The 23,513-nt window shown below is 41.8% G+C and overlaps 1 protein-coding gene across 1 annotated transcript; it reads left to right on the forward strand.

Moving 5' to 3' along the window:
- The first annotated feature begins 2,921 nt into the window (after positions 1-2,921).
- On the forward strand, positions 2,922-21,329 carry LOC311115012 (NLR family CARD domain-containing protein 3-like). Its single transcript, XM_084190231.1, has 9 exons — positions 2,922-3,055; positions 13,782-13,898; positions 14,159-14,243; positions 14,373-14,601; positions 15,051-16,842; positions 17,136-17,309; positions 18,727-18,900; positions 20,213-20,259; positions 20,721-21,329. The coding sequence occupies exons 1-9, from the start codon at positions 2,928-2,930 to the stop codon at positions 21,269-21,271; spliced, it is 3,297 nt and encodes a 1,098-aa protein (XP_084046357.1). The 5' UTR covers positions 2,922-2,927; the 3' UTR covers positions 21,272-21,329.
- The last annotated feature ends 2,184 nt before the right edge of the window (positions 21,330-23,513 follow it).

Genomic DNA, 23,513 nt, shown 5'->3' on the forward strand with positions numbered 1-23,513 from the left:
GTGGAAAGACTAACAACAACTTACACTTCCTCAAAACAGGTTGTGTGTATTCATCAGTGCCCATCGTAGTAAAACATTTGGCAACAGAAACCGTTTAGGTCACGTTGTACAGCGCTTGGAGTAAACTGTTTATGCAACATTTTAAAACTGTTGGCTGCTGAGTAAACTAATGAATACGACCCAGGTAGTAGCCTACAACTCGGCTGTTGATGTCTGCCTGATGCTGAAACCTGAACTTAGCCTGAGGGGTGGACTATGATGCAAGCTAGATATACTGGTTTTCTAAAGTTAGCTTCAGTTAGCTTCACATTCCAGCTCAGGCCTCACCCATAAGAATACACAGAGTGCTAGTCATCAGGAAGGTGCTCTCTCAGCAGAACAGTAGATATCTCAATGACTTGACATGTTCTGGTTGTGAATTCAGGCTACAAGGTGAGAATCCTGCCAGGAATGATTGTAAAGTGTGTAGAGAAATTAAATGTATGGTATAATTTTAGTACAGTGAATGGAAGTAAAACACTCAGACCTAACAGTCTACTTCTACTGAGACAGGTTTGTGTTAGTTTAATCATACAAAATGGAGCTAACTGAACATGGGCAAGTCAAATTCAATATGTCAATATTCAAGACTCAACCTTTGCAGAATCACCTTTATTCGCCAAGTACATTTGCACATACATATGTAGGATCTTAATTTGAGCCAGTTTTCTACAGCAGGAAAATATTCCTGCAGCAACAGGAAATGTGAATTATTATGTGAATTATAATTAATGGACATTTTTGTAGCGGTTGATACATTTTTATTAAGCGAAACTCAAGTCTGGCATTTCTAACTGGAAATTTCAAACTTCATAAGCCTTTTAAAACCTCAAATACACTACAAGTTTTACATTTCCTGCATTGCGAGAAAGTTATTCTGCAGTGGGGGGGGGGGGGGGGGGGGGGGTGATCAAATTAAGATCCTACATCTGTACACATAATTTTACATGGTGCTAGTGACAGACAACATTTAGAGACAGAATACAGACAGAAGAGTTTACACAAATGTCTGTACAACATTATACACAACTAGGAAGAGTGAGCATAGAGCTATAAGATAATGAAGAGTGGATATACAGATATACAGTACAGTGGGAATACAGTTGGTGTACAGATATACAGTATAGTGGGAATACAGTTGATATACAGATATACAGTACAGTGGGAATACAGTTGGTATACAGATATACAGTACAGTGGGAATACAGTTGGTATACAGATATACAGTACAGTGGGAATACAGTTGGTATAAAGATATACAGTACAGTGGGAATACAGTTGGTATACAGATATACAGTACAGTGGGAATACAGAACTGATCTGAACAGGTTTAGGCTGGTCATCTAGGATATGTAGGCTATAGCTGAGGTATAGACCTCCATCTCTATCAGGACTAGGCTCCTGCTACTGTTACTGTTATAACGTTATGGGAACTGATCTGAACAGGTTTAGGCTGGTCATCTAGGCTATAGCTGAGGTCAGTGGTGATTTTAGCATGTCAATCTTGGTGGGGCAAAACATAAATAAAGGGGGATGCATGCCAGCAAAGCCACTCCACAACACAACACTAAACAATACATTCATTGCACTATAACGGTGAGAAACGGTGCCCACAAACTGGTAGGGCCTACATAAAGCAGAGTCCCAACAGCAGAGTCCCGACAGCAGAGTCCCGACAGCAGAGTCCCGACAGCAGAGTCCCGACAGCAGAGTCCCGACAGCAGAGTCCCAACAGCAGAGTCCCAACAGCAGAGTCCCAACAGCAGAGTCCCAACAACAGAGTCCCAACAGCAGAGTCCCAACAGCTGTCCTATCATTTCTCTTCATTATTTCTCTTCATATGACAAGGATTAAAAAGGATTTGCCTGTAGATTGTCGACCTGATTCGTGATGATGACTGCTGGCTAAGATTTTGAAAGTATGATGTTGACATGATCAGTCCAATCAAAGCTACTGTAGATATAATGTGATTTGACGTCATTTTATCTGTTGGCCAATGACCTTCTTGGATGGGCACTTCTAATGTAACTCTATGGCAGTACCCAAGGGGCTTGAATTTTCTAGCTCTACCCTTAGACTTGGCGGTTACGTAGTGTCCCCATGAGTGACAGAACACTGAGCCAATCACGAAGCAACGCTCCGTATTTTCTTCTGGCTTGCCCCACCACCACAGAAAGCACTGAGCTAGGCTGAAACACCTGCATTTTGGAGCTGCCTTACTCAAGAAAACAAAAAAGAGACCATGTTTGTATGCTGCTTTATTAACTCAATGATATATATTTTTTTTTTACATTGTTAGCAAACTGATATGTGACATGTATTAATGCCACAATAACATGCAAAACAGGAAAGGCCACCTGCCCTGAATGACGGGTCACCACTGGCTGAGGTATAGACCTTGATCTGCTTTACACAAAAAATTACTGTTATACATTATAACCTAGCCTACTTTAAATAATAAAACATCTCTTAATTGTTGCAAAAAACCTTTCTGTATAGATCACTGATCCCCCCCAGATCAATCAAGCCCGTTTTAGCCCTTCTGTCTACATTCTCAGATACGTTTAGAAAATAACAGATTTAAAGATAATAAATGGCTGACTTTTAATGAATACAAATAAGTGTGAGACATGACCTTGTGTTGCTGCACTGTCTATAACTACCTTAACAAACAGTGACTTATTATTATTATTGACAGTTAACATGGAGAAGAGATGTCACAACCAGATGTTCATGTGATTGCATTAAATAGCCTGACTGTTTCGATATGTCTGTTAGTAAATGTTTTATAAGAGATAATTAATAAATTATAACAATTTACATTCAAGAATTACTGTGTTAACTACAACCAACATGTTGGATCTCTGTTTAGGGGTCAGTGGTCTAAAATGAGTCTCTCTGGGGAGAGAGAGGAGGGGGGCCCTGCCTCTAAAATGAGTCTCTCTGGGGAGAGAGAGGAGGGGGGCCCTGTCTCTAAAATGAGTCTCTCTGGGGAACATGACACCAAAGCTAAGAGGTGAGATGACAATTTTGTTTAAGAATTATTAAGAATTGATTTCCTAAATGCTATTTCCATAATTTTTCACGTGTTTTTTAATCAGAAATGGTTGCTTATGGGTACCTTCAATATTACTGTTCTCAGATGTTTAATTAATAGATTTTAGATGTATATCATTATTATTATTTTTATTGCAAAACGCTATATATCCATTGTTTAGCTGAAATTGAATGTTCGTATCCTGTATATTTGACTGTATTATCTGGTTGTCTCACCTAGCTATCTTAAGATGAATGCACTTACTGTAAATCGCTCTGGGTAAGAGAATCTGCTAAACAGGTGGGGCTCTGCCCTGAATGACAGGTCACCACTGCTCCAAAGCAATTACATGTTGCACAGGAACCACTGACTCGCTGCATGTTTCTATTATCAAGACACCTGCTGGTACCTCTTAACTGGTTAGGACAGCTCATGAGGTGTCCTAAATATCTGCCAACTAGGTGGGACACTTATGAATAAAGAGGCTTCATGCATAGCTTTAATTTATACCCATAAGAGTAGGACTAAAATGGCTTTATTCTCAGCACTTATACGACACATTTTCTACTCTGAGACGCTTTTTGAATATGGGCCCAGATCTCAAAACATTGTTTTAAAAAACGAATAATTTTGTTTTACATAATAAAAAATGAATATTACTAATGTAAGCCACTGTTTATTGTGTGGCTCTGCTCATGTCCGCGTTCTGGAACTGCCCGCGTCCCCGTACAGAACTGTCCGCGTCCACGTACGGTTTGGCGCCAAGCATATTGTCCAGTTACGCGCAGAGTGGGCTGAGGTGATCTTGGGGAATAACGACGGAGTTCGTTACAGTGTTGAGATGCCGAAGTTTATTGTTCAATTTGCTTTTTTGCTTAATGGTCAGTGACAGTATGAGTGTAGCCAGATCCTTTTCACTCGCTAGTCTTGTTTAATTGTGTGGTTCAACGGGTTCGTCATCATCCTCGAGGGACAGACGAACGACCTGCTAGCTATCCAAGCTAGTCGGTACAGCTAGCTAAGCTAGCTACTCTTTACCAGCAGCATCCTAGTTATCCTAGCTACCACTACATCATCACCGGCTGCCTGCTTTTCTTGTGGACCGATGGAGCTCCCTGGTTGTTTCTTCCACCTGTTAAATACGGTGGAGGGCTTCTCCCTCTCTCGTTGACGGATGCTGGCTACCTACCATCCCTCTGTCCGGTTCTCCTCTCTTCACTAGATGGACGGTAACTTTTGTGTTTAACCCCTCTGTGTCCAAGGACTGAAATTTTTGAATATTATTTTCGGGGCGCCTCAAGTTACATTTTTTACAACGTTTATTTCTGATAAAATTAGTTCATTGCATCCGCCATGGAGCCCAGTTTCATAATATTACCTTCTGTCCCTGGTTATGAAGTAATCGCGAAAAAAACAGGCCTTATGTTTGGTCATTTTTCACCCTGCCAGCTCCTATTAGTTCTACTGTAGGTTTACCTCAGGTAACTTATTATTAACAAGGTCAAGGCTACTTGGTGAGCGTTAACCCTGTAGGTTTACCTCAGGTAACTTATTATTACCAAGGTTACAGCTACTTGGTGAGCGTTAACCCTGTAGGTTTACCTCAGGTAACTTATTATTACCAAGGTTACAGCTACTTGATGAGCGTTAACCCTGTAGGTTTACCTCAGGTAACTTATTATTAACAAGGTTACGGCTACTTGGTGAGCGTTAACCCTGTAGGGTTACCTCAGGTAACTTATTATTAACAAGGTTACGGCTACTTGGTGAGCGTTAACCCTGTAGGTTTACCTCAGGTAACTTATTATTAACAAGGTTATGGCTACTTGGTGAGCGTTAACCCTGTAGGTTTACCTCAGGTAACGTATTATTAACAAGGTTACAGCTACTTGGTGAGCGTTAACCCTGTAGGTTTACCTCAGGTAACTTATTATTAACACGGTTACGGTTACTTGGTGAGCGCGCTCAATGTTAAGCTGAGTACATGTTGTGGTGAGCCACAGTCTAAGAGGTGTTGTCTGGCGGATAGCCATCAAACGTTAAACATTTTCTGGTCATGGTTAAACATATTTGTTTTAAGAAAAAAGTGTACAATCTAAACAAAACGCATGTCCCTGTCCTCTTTTTCAAGATGTGGCAGATTTAAACAGCCAGAATACATTTTTTAAATAAGAAAATAACCTTTTCTTTGAGGACTTGTTGTTTCTAAAAGGCTGCTGTGTAATTTGATAATTTGATATGCATCGAAGTCTTCGTTCGTAGGCATCAAATTGAGCGAATGCTGCGCAGGTTCACTGAGTTACAAACCAAATGGATATAATGGGTTGATTGTTGTTGCCTCCCCTGTACATTTCTGAAAATGGATATATAGCGTTTTAGAATGAAACTCTTCTTATGTTTCCCCATCTGAGCTCAGAGTAGATGAGAGATGTAATGTTTGTCTCTGTTGTGTTGAAGTCCAATCAAGCAGGAGAGACCAGCCTCCCCTGTACCCAGCTGTGTGTCCATGAAGAGTGACCGGTCTATGGGTAAACCTATAAACTTTAGAGAGGGAGACTTTTTTACTGAACAAAGGTAAGAAGAACTCATGGGTCATGGTCAGTGAGTTAAACAACACTGTCTCTGGTCATTTCTCATCTCCCATTTTACCATTTATTTTTGTTGTTTTCATAATCCATAGGCTAAACCTTTTTTCCATTTTCATAGTCCTGAAACAATATTAAACAAACACAACATTCCCTCCCTGTGTGTGTGTGTGTGTGTGTGTGTGTGTGTGTGTGTGTGTGTGTGTGTGTGTGTGTGTGTGTGTGTGTGTGTGTGTGTGTGTGTGTGTGTGTGTGTGCACTCCCTGGATGAGGAGATGTAATCTATATCCTGATTGCCGTGTCACAATAGAGTAGCAAAATAGAACTCAATGGCGCTGCTCTTGGATCAGTTTTCTCCATTCAAATCTTTCCTTAACATTATAATTAGTTCACAATACTGATGACAGATCAGCTCCTAGAGAGATATTACCACCTACGGCTGCAAATATTGAGGCGGCTTATTCTAAATCACAGATTTGGCACATCATTGTTCACATGTTAGGCTACACATCATGAAATATATTGAGACAGATTACAGACCGTAGTCTACAAGTAGCAAAATAGAACTCAATTGATTGATCATGAAATTTATTTCAATTTGATTGAAATAGGCCTATAGCCTACTGTTTATATTTTAATGCAGTTATCTCGGTTTTCATTTGAAGCATCATTTTATACGTCGCTTGTTTGCATCAATTGCAAAGACATTTGCAACTTTGTATTTGTAGTCAACTTTGTTCTGAATTTATCCGCGGTCACAGAGAGACGGAAAAACCATGTGATTCTATGTTTAGCGGAGATCTTCTGTGCATAAAGTGACGCGGGAGGGCAAACAAGCATCTAACGACGCACTTGGCTGTTCTACAAGTGGTCTGAGGCAGGTGTTAGAATATGAGCGTTTTCAAGTGCAACGTTAATAATGATGGTTTTGGGAAACAGCTCAGAGATTTAACAATGCTCCTACGAAGGTTCTAACGATTAACTTAGCCTTAAGATGCTTTTGGGATACCAGGCCCTGGACAAAAACATCTGCTAAATTCAAAGGTACATTTTTTACATACAGATCTCATATTACTGGATGTATTTAAAAAAAAGAAAATGTATATTGATGTCACAAATGTGTCATGTGTACAGTTCTTTAATAAAAATGTAGTTATTTGTTACATTTGACTGTGTAAAACCTAGCAGTACTACTTATTTCTCTGAGAGTGAGGCAGATGTACATTCAAGAATGAGTTGTCACTGTGTTAACCACAACCAACATGCTGTATCTCTGTTTAGGGGTTAGTGGTCTAAAATGAGTCTATCTGGGGAGAGAGAGGACCAATTTTCTACTCTGAGACGCTTTGTGGATATGGGCCCAGATCTCAAAATATTGTTTACATTTTTTTTTGTTTTTTGTTTTACATAATTAAAAAAATTAATATTACTAATGTAAGCCACTGTAAAGACTGGGTTTAGTTTATTGTGTGGCATTCCTTATGTCCGCGTTCTGGAACTGTCCGCGTCCCCGTACAGAACTGTCCGCGTCCACGTACGGTTTGGCGTCAAGCTTATTGTCCAGTTACGCGCAGAGTGGTCTGAGGTGATCTTGGGGAACAACGACGGAGGTCGTTACAGTTGTGAGACACCGAAGTTTATTGTTCAATTTGCTTTTTTGCATAATGGTCAGTGACAGTATGAGTGTAGCCAGATCCTTTTCACTCGCTATTCTTGTTTAATTGTGTGGTTCACCGGATTCGTCATCATCCTCGAGGGACAGACGAATGACCTGCTAGCTAGCCAAGCCAGTCGGTACAGCTAGCTAAGCTAGCTACTCTACCAGCAGCATCCTAGTTATCCTAGCTACCACTACATCATCACCGGCTGCCTGCATTTCTTGTGGACCGATGGAGCTCCCTGGTTGTTTCTTCCACCTGTTAAATACCGTGGAGGGCTTCTCCCTCTCTCGTTGACGGATGCTGGCTTCCTACGCTCCCTCTGTCCGGTTCTCCTCTCTTCATTAGATGGACGGTAACTTTAGTGTTTAACCCCTCTGTGTCCAAGGACTGAACTTTTGAATATTATTTTCGGGGCGCCTCAAGTGACATTTTTTACAACGCTTATTTCTGATAAAATTAGTTAATTGCATCCCCCATGGAGCCCAGTTTCATAATATTACCTTCTGTCCCTGGTTATGAAGTAATAGCGAAAAAACATGCCTTATTTTAGGGCATTTTTCACCCTACCAGCTCCTATTAGTTCTATTGAGCTCAGTGACACCGACTCGCCTTCAGAACGTTCTATTCCCAGCCCAGTGTTCTGCGTCACAATGCCAGCTTCACTATTGTTATCAATGAGACGTGCCTGCGTTAACCCTGGAGGTTTACCTCAGGTAACTTATTATTAACAAGGTTACTGCTACTTGGTGAGCGTTAACCCTGTAGGTTTACCTCAGGTAACTTATTATTAACAAGGTTACGGCTACTTGGTGAGCGTTAACCCTGTAGGTTTACTTCAGAGGTAACTTATTATTAACAAGGTTACGGCTACTTGGTGAGCGTTAACCCTGTAGGTTTACCTCAGGTAACTTATTATTAACAAGGTCACGGCTACTTGGTGAGCGTTAACCCTGTAGGTTTACCTCAGGTAACTTATTATTAACAAGGTTATGGCTACATGGTGAGCGTTAACCCTGTAGGTTTACCTCAGGTAACTGATTATTAACAAGGTTACGGCTACTTGGTGAGCGTTAATCCTGTAGGTTTACCTCAGGTAACTTATTATTAACAAGGTTACGAATGCTGCGCAGGTTCACTGAGTTGCAAACCAAATGGGTATAATGGGGTGATTGTTGTCTAATCGGGTGGTCTAGCTAATGGATTTGTAGATCTGACGCAGTTGCTACCTCAGATTATGAGCCTAGCAAGTGTCATGAAGTATCAGGTCTCCCGAGTGGTGCAGTGGTCTAAGGTGCCACTAGAGATCCTTGTTGTCGTAGCCGGCCGCGACCGGGAGACCTGTGGGCCAGTATGAAAAAATAAATAAATAATGTATGCACTCACTAACTGTAAGTCGCTCTGGATAAGAGCGTCTGCTTAATGACGTAAATGTAATGAATGAGTTATGTAGTACCCACATACAGCCACAAGGAGGAGCAAGAGTGCCATAAACCCATACTGTTTTTTGCCTTATAAACCCTAAACCTAACAATCAATCAAATTTATTTATAAAGCCCTTTTTACACCAGCAGATGTCACAAAGTGCTATACATGTCACGCCCTGGCTCTGGGGACACTGTTATGTTGAGCCAGGGTGTGTAATTCTATGTTTGTATTTCTATGTTGGCCTGAGTGACTCCCAATCAGAGGCAACGAGTGTCAGCTGGTTGTCTCTGATTGGGAGCCATATTTAACTGTCTGTCTTTCACTTTGTGTTTGTGGTTTCTTGTTCTCATTTGGTTTGTGTTAAACCGTAGACATCACGTTATCGTCTGTTGTTTTGATCGTGTGATCATTAATTAAAATAATATGTTCACCTTCAACGCTGCGCATTGGTCTCTCCCTGACGATCGTGACAGAAGAAACCACCAGAACTGGACCAAGCAGCCTAGTGAGGAGCAGAGTGGGTGGACTTGGCAACAGTGGAGGCAGAGCTTCGACTGGGTCAAGCCGAATGAGGAGCTGAATGGCGGAGATTGGAAGCAGAAGAGCGAGATTTGGGTGAGAATTATCGAGGCCTGGCCCACGGGGAAGAGAGACTCCCAGAAAATTTTTAGGGGGGGGCTCATGACGTCGGACCAGCAGGAGGCCGCGATAGAGCGGTCCAGCGGGTTGCCAGAGGAGGCCGCCAGGTTACGGGGGCCACTGGTCGAAGAGGGGATGGAGGATGTAGAGGCACGGCGAGAGGTACTGGCGTGTGTTGCCAGTCCGGTCCGGCCCGTTCCAGATCCCGGTGTAGGGCCAGTGGTGTGTGTCCCCAGTACGGTCCGGTCCATTCCTGCTCCCCGCACCAAGTCAGTGGTGCGTTTCGTCAGCCCTGTCCGGCCCGGTCCTGCTCTCCGCACCAAGTCTGTGGTGCGCGTCGCCAGCCCAGTCCGGCCCATTCCTGCTCCCCGCACCAAGTCTGTGGTGCGTTTCGTCAGCCCTGTCCGGCCCGTTCCTGCTCTCCGCACCAAGTCTGTGGTGCACGTCGCCAGCCCAGTCCGGCCCATTCCTGCTCCCCGCACCAAGTCTGTGGTGCGTTTCGTCAGCCCTGTCCGGCCCGTTCCTGCTCTCCGCACCAAGTCTGTGGTGCGCGTCGCCAGCCCAGTCCGGCCCATCCAAGCTCCCCGCACCAAGTCAGTGGTGCGCTTCGTCAGCCCGGTCCGGCCCGCTCCTGCTCCCCGCACCAAGTCAGTGGTGCGTTTCGTCAGCCCGGCTCGGTCCGCTCCTGCTCCCCACACCAAGCCAGTGGTGTGCGTCGTCGGTCCGGCACGGCCCATGCCTGTTCCACTGGTGCCTGGTCCGGCACCGGTCAGATGCGTTACGCCGGAGCTAGAGCAATCCGCTCCATCAGTGTGCAGTCCAGCTCCGGCCAGCGGGGCCAGACCGGACCAGGGGTACTTTGGGGGGTTGGAGAGGGAGTGGGGATCAGGCCCGGAGCCGGATCCGCCGCCAAGGCGGAGTGCCCACCCGGTCCCTCCCCTGTGGTATTTAGTTGGCGCGGTCGGAGTCCGCGCCTTTAGGGGGGGGGTACTGTCACGCCCTGGCTCTGGGGACACTGTTATGTTGAGCCAGGGTGTGTAATTCTATGTTTGTATTTCTATGTTGGCCTGAGTGACTCCCAATCAGAGGCAACGAGTGTCAGCTGGTTGTCTCTGATTGGGAGCCATATTTAACTGTCTGTCTTTCACTTTGTGTTTGTGTTTTCTTGTTCTCATTTGGTTTGTGTTAAACCGTAGACATCACGTTATCGTCTGTTGTTTTGATCGTGTGATCATTAATTAAAATAATATGTTCACCTTCAACGCTGCGCATTGGTCTCTCCCTGACGATCGTGACAATACAGAAACTCTTACCCTACTTATAACCTATTTTAGCCGTAACCCTAACCCCTAATTCTAGGGTAGGGTAGCCTAGAACACTTTTAGAAACTATTTTAGTAATAATATTATCTTAGTAAATACAATTATATTATTAAATAGCGTTTTGATTATTTTGTTGTTATTTTATTAAATATATAATTGCAAGACACATTTGTTTTATTTTTCAAATGTGGTTTGAATTGGGTGACCTAGTAACCTCTGTGTGAAAGTCCAGCAATTGGCGTGGGGCAGGTTTGAGACTGATCTAATACACTTTATTTCTCAGCTGCCTCACCAATGTCTGTACGTTAATTAATAACTTTTAATTGCTAAATATTTCCAAAAGATGGCAGCATAAGACCACGAAGCATCAGTTATAGGCTACAAGCAGCAATATGATTTACATAAAATATTATGCAACCAAATACTATATGTCCCATGATTTTCTAAAATGGTCACTCATTACTTTAGTTAGCTATATATCTCCTATTAGGCCTGTGATGCTTTTGGAAGAGCAACAAAATAGTGACTATAGCAAGTGTTGAACCCCGGGTAAATAATCACTAGTCAGATGCTCCAACCTCAACCCTAGTATACATGCATTTTTAAATATCTGATATTGCGATTAAAAAACCTCGGAATAGATAAGACAAGAGTGCGTCTTCCAGCCCACCAATGAATTACATCATGCAACCCTCCCGGTTAGCAAATGTACCTCAACATGCCCCTCGTTTGTGCTAGAAGGCAGAGTGCTCGCTGCTGGTTGATGAATCTGACAAGTAATATCTAACAATTTCACAACATATACCTAATACACACAAATCTAAGTAAGGAATGGAATTTAAGAATATATACATATATGGAGAAGCAATGACAGAGCAGCATGGACTAAGATACAGAAGAATATTATAGAATACAGTATATACATATGAGATGGGTAGTACATGATATGCAAACATTTTTAAAGTGACTAGTGTCAATAGGCAGCAGCAGCCTCTAATGTGCTAGTGATGGCTATTGGATGAAAGAGGGGTGAACAGGCAGTGGCTCGGGTGGTTGATGAATCTGACAATGAATGTACTAGGAAAATACGTTTTTCTCGACCAGAGGTGACTAAATTAATGTTCAGGCTTATTGCGTTAGCAGTGTGGAAAGGGACAGTAAAAAGCGTGTGCAGGAGTTTTCCTGTGAGGGGGAGTGGTGGTGTATCCAGGGAGAAAACTAAACTAACCTTCTGAAATGTCATTCGTGGTCTTATGCTGCCATCTATTGGAATTATTTAGTAACTGCAGTAGTACTGAATAAAGTATATATCCTTACTAAAGTAGTAATTACTCAGAATTGCAAAATATGACATTTTCTAGTTCATTTTACCACTTACAACAATAAAATAACAATTTATAGCATAGCACAATGAAACTGACATAAACCAAAAACAACATACATTTAGTTAACTCTTCGGAGTCTGGAGCTTTTTTGGCCGTTTTTGGGTACCTTCAATTTTGCCCTGATATACTACATAAAGAAATGTTTACCAGACCAATGTTGGGTATCTTTTTTTTCAGCACAACCTCACCTATATGATCTGTTAGTAAGTTTTTCACTTTGACATACTATTTCAACACACTGGACCCAAACACACACAGAAAACACAAAGTCCGTTTAGAAAAAAGATGGTTTTTTTATTGTAAAACCCTCAAACATGGTGAACCAAGCATTTAAAAAGCTTCAAATTGAACCACAAGGTGCAAATATGAACATATAAAAGTATTTTGGTGATATATACAAGCAATAAATAACTATTTACAATAAAAAGTAGGTATAACCACTGGCGTTTTTCTTCTATTCTAACCCTAAACCTTTTTGTGCCACTCCTCAAAACAGTTTCTGTCCAAAATGAAAAAAAAAGCTTCAAATTGAACCACAAAGTGCAAATATGAACATATAAAAGTATTCTTGAGATATATACAAGCAATACACAACTATTTACAAAAAAAGTAGGTATAGCCACTGGCCTTTACCCTATTTGTGCCACTCTTCAAAACAGTTCCTGTCCACAATGACACAGAGAGCCACATCACAGGCCTTGCACTTCCATGGTGTGACAAACCTCTTCTTGTCAACTTGTTTACAGCGTTGACAAACCCTGCGGCCTGCTGTGGCTTTGTCTTTGGCCTCTGCAACATTGGCAATGGCCACAGGAACATGGCTGGTGCTACTAACTCGTGAAAAACTCTCCAAAACTACTCATGAACTGAACTAATTCCTCTCGTTCGTTCTTTCGCAATGGCTAGTTGTCATGGGAATGAATGTTTATATACTCGTGTGCATCCTGAAGAACCGGGTTAGCACAAGCACACGTTTTTTTCCGTTCCTTTTTATCACAAAAGACGACAAAGTTATTATAATAAATGCAAAGCGCTCATAAAAGAGCGCATATTTTGACGCACTTTTTTCATGGAATTGAAATTATCATAACTTTGGTTTTAGTTGGTGTATTTACATGAAACAAACACTCAAAACGTAGCTTCGGGTCTCCATTTCTGCATGAAATCGACGGCAGCCCTCTGCGTCACTTGGTTTGGATGCTGCGCGGTCCTAAAGCCGGCCCGCGATTTGAACGCGCCGAAGCGTTCGCCGACTCGGAAGAGTTAATTATAAAAAATAAATAAAAAACGATGTATTTAGATGGGTGACATTATCTGCCAAAGTAACACCTCGATCGAGCGTTCTTTTTGATTATTATTACTGTGTAAAATCTAGCAGTGCTACTTATTTCTCTGCGAGTGAGGCAGATATGTAGTATTTAGCAAAAAACATGATTCTTGGTCTCTCTGAAATGAAACCATCAAGTGATAGATTTTAAACAAACACATGTCTGTCATTGAACAACCCCATGCCATGATTAGCTAGTGAAAAAACACACCAATCTCTTTCATAATTTCTTTAAACTATAAAAGCTAATTTACCAACATTTCTGAAAATGGATATATAGCGTTTTGGAATGAAACTCTTGTTTCCCCATCTGAGCTCAGAGTAGATGAGAGACGTAATGTTTGTCTCTGTTGTGTTTAAGCCCAATCAAGCAGGAGAGACCAGCCTCCCCTGTACCCAGCTGTGTGTCCATGAAGAGTGACAAGTCTATGAGTCGTCCTATAATGTTTAGAGAGGGAGACTTTTCTAGTGAACAAAGGTAAGAAGAACTCATGGGTCATGGTCAGTGAGTTAAACAACACTGTCTCTAGTCATTTCTCCTCTCCCATTTTACCATTTATTTTTGTTGTTTTCATAATCCATAGGCTAAACCTATTTTTCCATTTTCATAGTCCTGAAACAATATTAAACTAACACAACATTCCCTCCCTGTGTGTGTGTGTGTGTGTGTGTGTTTGTGTGTGTGTGTGTGTGTGTACTCCCTGGATGAGGATATGTAATCTGATGTTTTGTCCACAGAAACCAACAGGAGAGATCAGAGTCAGAGATTCTCAGTGGTCAGTCTTCCCAGAGTCATCAAACAGACCTGGCCTCCATATTCAGTGTATGTGGTCCTGTTATGTACATTTGTTTTTGTTTACCTCAAGTAAAGTTGATCTGTCAATCATTCATTCATGTGTTAATGAGAAAGCATTTTTTCTATTGCATAACATATTTACTTGATTTATTTCAGTTGCTTGAACAGAATATTATGACATTTGTGAAGAACGAGCTGAAGATGTTCAAGAGGATTCTTAGTCCAGAACTCCCAGAAGGCTTTGAGAGTCAGAAGCAGGATAACGAAGTGGTGGACGCTGAAGATGAGAAGCAGGAGAGCATTGCCAGAGAGGGGGCTTTGAAGATCACACTGCACGTCCTGAGGAAAATGAACCAGAAGGAGCTTGCTGACACATTGGAGAAAAGTAAGAGCTGTCTGCCTCATGTTGAATGCTGTTTTATAACAAACATTTAAAAGCTGTAGCTAAAGTACAGCTAAAGTAGCTGTGTAACTCAATGATATTGTAGCAGCCTTAACACAACACCTAGTGACCTCATCAAGTAGCAGCAGGGATGTGTTGTGGTGATTAATTTAGAGAGAGAGAGAGCGAGAGAGAGAGAGAGAGAGAGAGAGAGAGAGAGAGAGAGAGAGAGAGAGAGAGAGAGAGAGAGAGAGAGAGAGAGAGAGAGAGAGAGAGAACATTAATAATACCATCAATAATGATATAAATCAGTCACACCAGTCTGTAATGCATTATGAAAACAGTTAAGAGAATAAATGATTGCAATTTAAACTTTAGAAAACATCCTTACAATACTGTAGGCTTTAAAACAGACGTAATATTAATATCCTCTGTGTTATTTCTTCTTTCAGATGAGCTTGCTGTGATTTGCCAACGTGAACTCAAATCTAATCTAAAGAAGAAGTTTCAATGTGTATTTGAGGGGATCGCTAAACAAGGAAACCCAACACTTCTCAATAAGATCTATACAGAGCTTTACATCACAGAGGGGGGAACAGGAGAGGTCAATAATGAACATGAGCTGAGACAGATTGAGACAACAACCAGGAAACAAGCAAGACCAGAGACTGCAATCAAATGTAACGACATCTTCAGACCCTTAACTGGACAACACAAACTTATCAGAACTGTGCTGACAAAGGGAGTCGCCGGCATTGGAAAAACAGTCTCTGTGCAGAAGTTCATTCTGGACTGGGCTGAAGGAAAAGCAAATCAGAATGTCCAATTTGTATTTTCATTCCCTTTTCGGGAGCTGAATTTGATGAAAAAGGAAAAACTCACTTTGATTGAACTTCTCAATCACTTCTCAATCGAAACCAAAGAATCAAGGATCTCCAACTACGACAAGTACAAAGTCCTGTTCGTCTTTGATGGTCTGGATGAGTGTCGACTGCCCCTAGACTTCCAGAAGAACAAGATCTGTTGTGACGTCACAAAGTCAACCTCAGTGGATGTTCTGCTGACAAATCTCATCAAGGGAAATCTGCTTCCCTCTGCTCTCCTCTGGATAACTACCAGACCTGCAGCAGCCAATCAGATCCCTTCAGGGTGTGTTGACCAGGTGACAGAGGTACGAGGGTTCAATGACCCACAGAAGGAGGAGTACTTCAGGAAGAGATTCAGTGATGAGGACCTGGCCAGCAGAATCATCTCACACATAAAGACATCAAGGAGCCTCCACATCATGTGCCACATTCCAGTCTTCTGTTGGATTTCTGCAATAGTCCTTGAACACATGCTGAAACATAAGAGAGAAGAGATGCCCAAGACTCTGACTGAGATGTACACACACCTTGTGGTGTTTCATACCAAACAGAAGAATGAAAAGTATCTTGGGAAAGAACAGACATGTCCACACTGGAATAAAGAGAGCATTCTGTCACTGGGAAAACTGGCTTTTCAACAGCTTGTGAATGGCAATCTGATTTTCTATGAAGAAGACCTGAAAGAGGCTGGCATTGATGTAAATGATGCCTCAGTGTACTCAGGATTGTGCACACAGCTCTTTAAAGAGGAATGTGGGCTGTACCAGGACAAGGTGTACTGCTTCGTGCATCTGAGCATTCAGGAGTTTCTGGCTGCTGTATATGTGTTCCTCTCATTCATCAACAACAATGAGAATCTAATGGATGAATCTCAATCAACATCCAGCCACTTTTTTGTGAGGTTCAGACAGAAGCGTAAAGTTACCTTCTACAAGAGTGCTGTGGATAAAGCCTTACAAAGTGAGACAGGAAACCTGGACCTTTTCCTCCGCTTCCTTCTGGGCCTCTCACTGGAGTCCAATCAGAAGCACTTACGAGGTCTACTGACAAAGACAAGAAGCAGCTCACAGAGCCATGAAGAAACAGTCAAGTACATCAAGGAGAAGATCAGGGAGAATCCCTCTCCAGAGAGGTGCATCAATCTGTTCCACTGTCTGAATGAACTGAATGACCATTCTGTAGTGGAGGAGATCCAAAGCTACCTGAGATCAGGAAGTCTCTCAGAAGAAGAACTGTCACCTGCACAGTGGTCAGCTCTGGTCTTTGTGTTGCTGACTTCAGAAAAGGAGCTGGATGTGTTTGACCTGAAGAAATACTCCAGATCAGAGGAAGGTCTTCTGAGGCTGCTGCCAGTGGTCAAAGCCTCCAGAGCTGCTCTGTGAGTACATCAAATGACATATAAGAACTAATCATCAGGAATAAATATGAAGTTTAGAGAAATATATGTATTATAATATGTATATAATATATAATATTACATTGAAAAACTTACTGAATCAATGCATTGATGTTCATATTAGTATAACAATATGACCATACAATTCTAGGAGACGGAAGATGAATCTATATGTTGTTTAAGAGAATAAATCAAATGCATCTGCCAATGTCCTTCTACACTACTGGTGTTAAATTAACAGTGTGTTTGTGAAATCATGATGATCTCTCTGTCAGACTGTCAGGCTGTGGAGTCACAGAGGAAGGCTGTGCTTCTCTCGTCTCAGCTCTGAAGTCAAACCCCTCACACCTGAGAGAGCTGGACCTGAGTAACAATGACCTGAAGGATTCAGGAGTGAAGCTGCTCTCTGCTGGACTGGGGAATCCCCACTGTAAACTGGAGACTCTGAGGTCAGTATTCCTGTAGTTGGTCAACAAGTGATAACTGTTCACCAGATCCACATGTGTTTACCAGGCACACATAGTCCACACCATATGTGTTTGGACAGTGAAGCTTACTGTTTTACATTTGGTGCTATGCTCCAGCAATTTGGATTTGAGATATAATGTTTCATATTAGGCGACAGTACAGAATGTCTTCTTACATAGCTGTTTTACAGTTTAGATAGGAAAGCACTTTATGTGTCTAGTTCTCCCATTTGAAAAAGTCGTAATAATTTGGACATATTCACTTATATTGTATTAAAGTATTCATAAGTTTAGTATTTGGTCCCATATTCCTTACCTGCAGTGATTACATCAAACTTGTGATTCTACAAACGTGTTGAATACATTTGCAGTTTGTCTTGGTTGTGTTTTGGATTATGTTTTTTCCAATAGAAACTGAATGGTGAATAATGTCCTGTCATTTTGGAGTCACTTCACTTGTATTGTCAGTAAGAATAGAAGATGTTTCTGAACTTCTACATTCATGTGGATGCTACCATGATTATGAATAATCATGAATGAATGGTGAATGATGATGAATGAGAAAGTTACAGAGGAACAAAGTTCATATCCCCTCTGTTATTGGTAATGGTGAGAGGTTAGCATGTTTTGTTGTAGCCTCTGTAACTTTCTCACTCATTATTATTCATGATTGATTTATGATTTGTATTAATCATGGCATCATCAGGATTAATTTATTAGTGTTTAGAAACCTGTTATCTACTCACTTAGACAGAAAATTACTCCAGTCATCATCCACCATTCAGTTACTATTGGGCAAAACATAACCCAAAACACAACCAAAACAAACTGCAAATGCAACCAACGAGTTTACAACCAAATACTCAACTTTTGACTACTTTAATACACTATAAGTCAAATGGTCAGAATACGTTTGACTTCTTCAAATGGGGGACTAGATACATAAAGTGCTTTCATTTCTAAATGGTGAAACAGATATGTATTAAAATACCCTCAAATAAAAGGTGACATTATATACTGTCACCTCATATGAAACATTTGATCACAAATCCAAAATGCTGGAGTATAGAGCCAAATTTAAAAGGTTAGGTTCACTGTCAAAATAGATATGGTGTGGACTGTATACTCAATACAATCTAAATCTGATACCTCACTGTCTGTCTTTTGACTGATACTGCTTTTTAAACTGGTCTGGTCAGTCAACTCAAATATTCGTACTATATATTTTTCTATCTACAGGCAATACTTTGTCATTTCTAATAATGAAACATTCATTTATGAATAGATATGGCAGGTTTCAGGACACTGATATATCTGAATATGTTGAAAAAATATACTGCCACTATTTGGACCACCAAAGAATAGCAGTGTGATTTTAATATGATTTGACTCTTTGCAGGCTGTCAGGCTGTCTAGTCACAGAGGAAGGCTGTGCTTCTCTGGTCTCAGCTCTGAAGTCAAACCCCTCACACCTGAGAGAGCTGGACCTGAGCTACAATCACCCAGGAGACTCAGGAGTCAGACTGCTCTCTGCTGGACTGGAGGATCCACACTGCAGACTGGAGAAACTCAAGTATGTAGAGGGTTTATGTCAATGTTCATATCAGACATGTTGGAGTTATCAGGCTAGTTAAGACAAACATTCTGACCACCACTTGGACTAAGTTATATAAAGACTGTGTGTGTGTGTGTCCAGTGTGTGTGTTTGTGTGTGTGTGTGTGTGTGTGTGATTCCAGTGTGTGTGTGTGTGTGTTTACTGGACACACACACACACTGGACACACACACACACACTGGACACACACACACACACACACACACACACACACACACACACTGGACACACACACACACACACACACTGGACACACACACACACACACACACACACACACACACACACACTGGATACACACACACACACACACACTGGACACACACACACACACTGGACACACACACACACACTGGACACACACACACACACTGGACACACACACACACACACACACACACACACACACACACACACACACACACACTTGACACACAGACACTGGACACACACACACACACACTGGACAAACACACTGGACACAAACACACACACTGGACACACACACACACAAACACACACACTGGATACACACACACACACTGGACACGAACAAACACACTCTGGACACACACAATGGATACACACACACTGGACACACACACACATACACACACACAAACTGGACACACAGATACACACTGGACCCACACACATGCTGGACACACACACAAACACACTGGACACACACACATTGTACACACACACTGGACACACACACACTGGACACACACACAAGGCAAACTGGACACACACACTAGACACACACACACACACTAGACACACACACACACACACACACACAGACACGTATGCTGGACACACACACACACTGGACACACACACACACACACACACTGGACACACACACACACTGGACACACACACACACACACTGGACACACACAAAGTTATATGCTGACTGTTTGTGTGTGTGTGTGTGTGTGTCTAATGTGTGTGTGTGTGTGCATGTGTATCACTCAATGACACACAGACACACACACGCTGGACACACACACACACAGTGGACACACACACACTTGGACAAAGTTATGTGCTGGCTGTTTGTGTGTGTGTGTCCATTGTGTGTGTGTGTGTGTGTGTGTGTGTGAGTGTGTGTGTGTGTGTGTGTGTGTGTGTGTGTGTGTGTGTGTGTGTGTGTGTGTGTGTGTGTGTGTGTGTGTGTGTGTGTGTGTGTGTGTGTGTGTGTGTGTGTGTGAGTTCACGTGTATCCCTCAATGACTGTCTGTTCTTCTGCTTACCGCTACAGTGTGGAACATGGTGGAGAGAACACAATGAAACCTGGACTTAGAAAATGTGAGTGTTGACTGCTGTGAAGAATATGACTAAGAATAAGTCTTAATTCAAGTGAAGTCAAAGTCAAAGACCACCATCATTACTTACTTGGTCATATTAAATATCAGCTGTAGTTCTACAGAAGCACAAATCAGGGACACCAAAGTTTACAAAGAGTTGCTTTGACAATGTGTGTGTGTGTGTGTGTATGCTTGCATGCATACAGGTGTGTGTGTGTGTTCCGGGTGTGTGTGTGTGTGTCTAGTGTGTGTGTGTGTTCATGATGTGTGTGTGTGTGTGTTCAGGATGTGTGTGTGTTCATGCATATAGGTGTGAGTGTGAGTGTGTATCCAGTGTGTGTGTGTGTGTGTGTGTGTTTTCAGGACATGTGTGTGTGTGTGTTCAGGATGTGTGTGTGTTTGTGTGTTTGTGTGTTCAGGATGATGATGATTTCTAATATTGTGTCTGGTTTCATCCATCAGATGTCTGTGATCTCACACTGGACCTAAACACAGTAAACAGATTCCTCTCTCTGTCTGAGGAGAACAGAAAGGTGACATGGAGGATGGAGGAGCAGCCGTATCCTGATCACCCAGAGAGATTTGAGGACTGGCCACAGGTGCTGTGTAGAGAGGGTCTGACTGGGTGCTGTTACTGGGAGGTAGACTGGAGTGGGAGAAGGGCTGATATAGGAGTGACATATAAAGGAATCAGCAGAAGAGGAAGGCTTGATGACTGTTGTCTTGGAGACAATGACAAGTCCTGGAGTCTGTTCTGCTCTGACAACAGTTACTCTGCCTGTCACAATAATAAGTCCACTACCATAGACGTCCCCTCCTCCAGCTCCCACAGAGTAGGAGTGTATCTGGACTGGCCAGCCGGCACTCTGTCCTTCTACAGAGTCTCCTCTGACACACTGACCCACCTGAACACATTCCACTCCACATTCACTGAGCCCCTCTATCCAGGGTTTAGGGTTTGGGATGACCCCTTTGACCTTTGGGGTTCCTCAGTGTCCCTGTGTCAAACATAACACACACACACACACACACACACTGGGAACACACACACACTGAACACACAAACACTGGACACACATACACAGGACACACACACTGGACACACTGGACACACTGGACACACACACACACACTGGACACACACACTGGACACACACACACACTGGACACACACACTGGACACACACACACACCTGACACACACACACACAGGACACACACACACACTGGACACACACAAACACACACACACACACTGGACACACACACTCAAACACACTGGACACACACACACACACACACACACAACTCATCATTATTGAATTGTTATACAGACGTGGTTATGAATCCAACGAGACATAACAAAAGATTGGTGATGATTAAGTCTGATTAAGGAGCTATTCTGTCTGGAAGAAGTGGGTTTTTACAACTGTTTAAAACTGTTATTTTCTGTGGTCCAGTCTAGGCTAATGTTAGCACAGTGTATTGCTAGCAGAGGCAAGTGCATAGTCGAGCTAGCTAAGAAAGAGCGTTACCAGTGGTGTAAAGTACTTAAGTAAAAATACTTTAAAGTACTACTTAAGTAGTTTTTTGGGGTATCTGTACTTGACTTTACTATTTATGTTTTTGACTACTTTTACTTTTACTTCACTACATTCCTAAAGAAAATAATATACTTTTTACTCCATACATTTTCCCTGACACCCAAAAGTACTCGTTACATTTTGAACGCTTAGCAGGACAGGAAATGGTCCAATTCACACCCTTATCAAGAGAACATCCCTACTGCCTCTGATCTGGCAGACTCACTAAACACAAATGCTTTGTTTGTAAATTGTCTGAGTGTTGGAGTTTGCCTCTGGCTGAACGTACATTTTAAAAACAAGAAAATTGTCTGGTTTGCTTTATGTAAGGAATTTGAAATGATTTATACTTGTACTTTTACTTTTGATACTTTAGTATATTTTAGCAATTACATTTACTTTGATACTTAAGTATATTTAAAACCAAATACTTTTAGACGTTTACTCAAGTAGTATTTTACTGGGTGACTTTCACTTTTAGTTGAGTCATTTTCTATTAAGGTATCTTCACTTTTACTCAAGTATGATAATTGGGTACTTTTTCCACCTCTGGAGTTAACATCGTCATGGACAGCAGAAAAGGACTGGAGACGGACATCGGAGTTGGAAAACAACGTGATTAAAAAGGAGGAAGTGATTAAAGCAAAGGACATTTATTCAACTGTGAAGACAAACCTTTTAATTAAATCTGCTAAATGAGCGAACTTAGGAGGAAACGTCAGTGAGTGAAGTGAATGAAGATCACGTGACAGAGGAAAATATTGCTTTGGTTGAGGACAATATTGAAGTGAGTGACAATCAGGAGCTTATTGAGAAATGAACAATTATTGGAATTGATGGAAACATTGGACAGTTTGATAAAAGTATTGAACAGTGGAGCTCATATACAGAACGGTTTGAATATTTTGTTCTTGTAAATGACATGGATGAGGACAACATTGTGCCTCCATGTTTTAGTGTAATGGGGCCAAAGACATTTAATTTACTAGGCAGCCTGCTACAGCCAGACAGAACAGGTAATAAGACGTATGGGGATTGTGGAGATACTTAAAGGACATTTTTCACCAGAACCACTAGTTACTAAGACTTTTCCTAGCTCGTTTGTGAGAACCAGTTACAGCCTTCAGTCCTAGTTTTGTTTCACCTGCCTGTTTGCCTACCTGTGTATGACCATTGCCTGCCTGTGACCACAATTCCTGTCTTCTGTAAAGGCGTAATACACACCTGCCGCTCTGCGCGTGAATCTACACCTTTTCTCCCTGAGTATTCATTACAGTACCCTAATGTTAAGTGTCATAAATGTATAGTTATTAGGTGCTGACATCTTTAAAGATAATAAGAAAGAGGGAATAAGATAGAAACTAAATGAAATGATGAAAGTATAAAATAGTAACCATCTGGTGAGCTAATACCCTGACCCTACCACAAACCCACCAACCCCCTCCCCAACTGAGGGAGTTAATAAACCATACCCTTAGACGCTAGTCTTTAAGCTAGATGTACCTGCTATGCATAGCATCGCCCCAAAGAGGTTCATTCTAAATTATATGTATATGGCATTAGAAGTGCATTGACTGTTCCCTGTAACATGAATATATTCTTAGTCGAGTCACAAAATACAATTTGAATCAAAGCGACAAACATCGGCAACAACTATGACTGGACTATTTAG

Source organism: Coregonus lavaretus (genome assembly GCF_964263955.1).
Source record: "Coregonus lavaretus genome assembly, contig: HAP1_SCAFFOLD_7976, whole genome shotgun sequence".
NCBI lineage: Eukaryota > Metazoa > Chordata > Actinopteri > Salmoniformes > Salmonidae > Coregonus > Coregonus lavaretus.

Excerpts from the sequence above, each read along its gene's own strand:
- LOC311115012 (XM_084190231.1), top strand. The coding sequence starts at position 2,928 with ATGAGTCTCTCTGGGGAGAGAGAGGAGGGGGGCCCTGCCTCTAAAATG. Across the intron at positions 16,843-17,135 it reads AAAGCCTCCAGAGCTGCTCT|ACTGTCAGGCTGTGGAGTCA; the intron begins GTGAGTACATCA and ends TCTCTCTGTCAG. Across the intron at positions 17,310-18,726 it reads TGTAAACTGGAGACTCTGAG|GCTGTCAGGCTGTCTAGTCA; the intron begins GTCAGTATTCCT and ends GACTCTTTGCAG.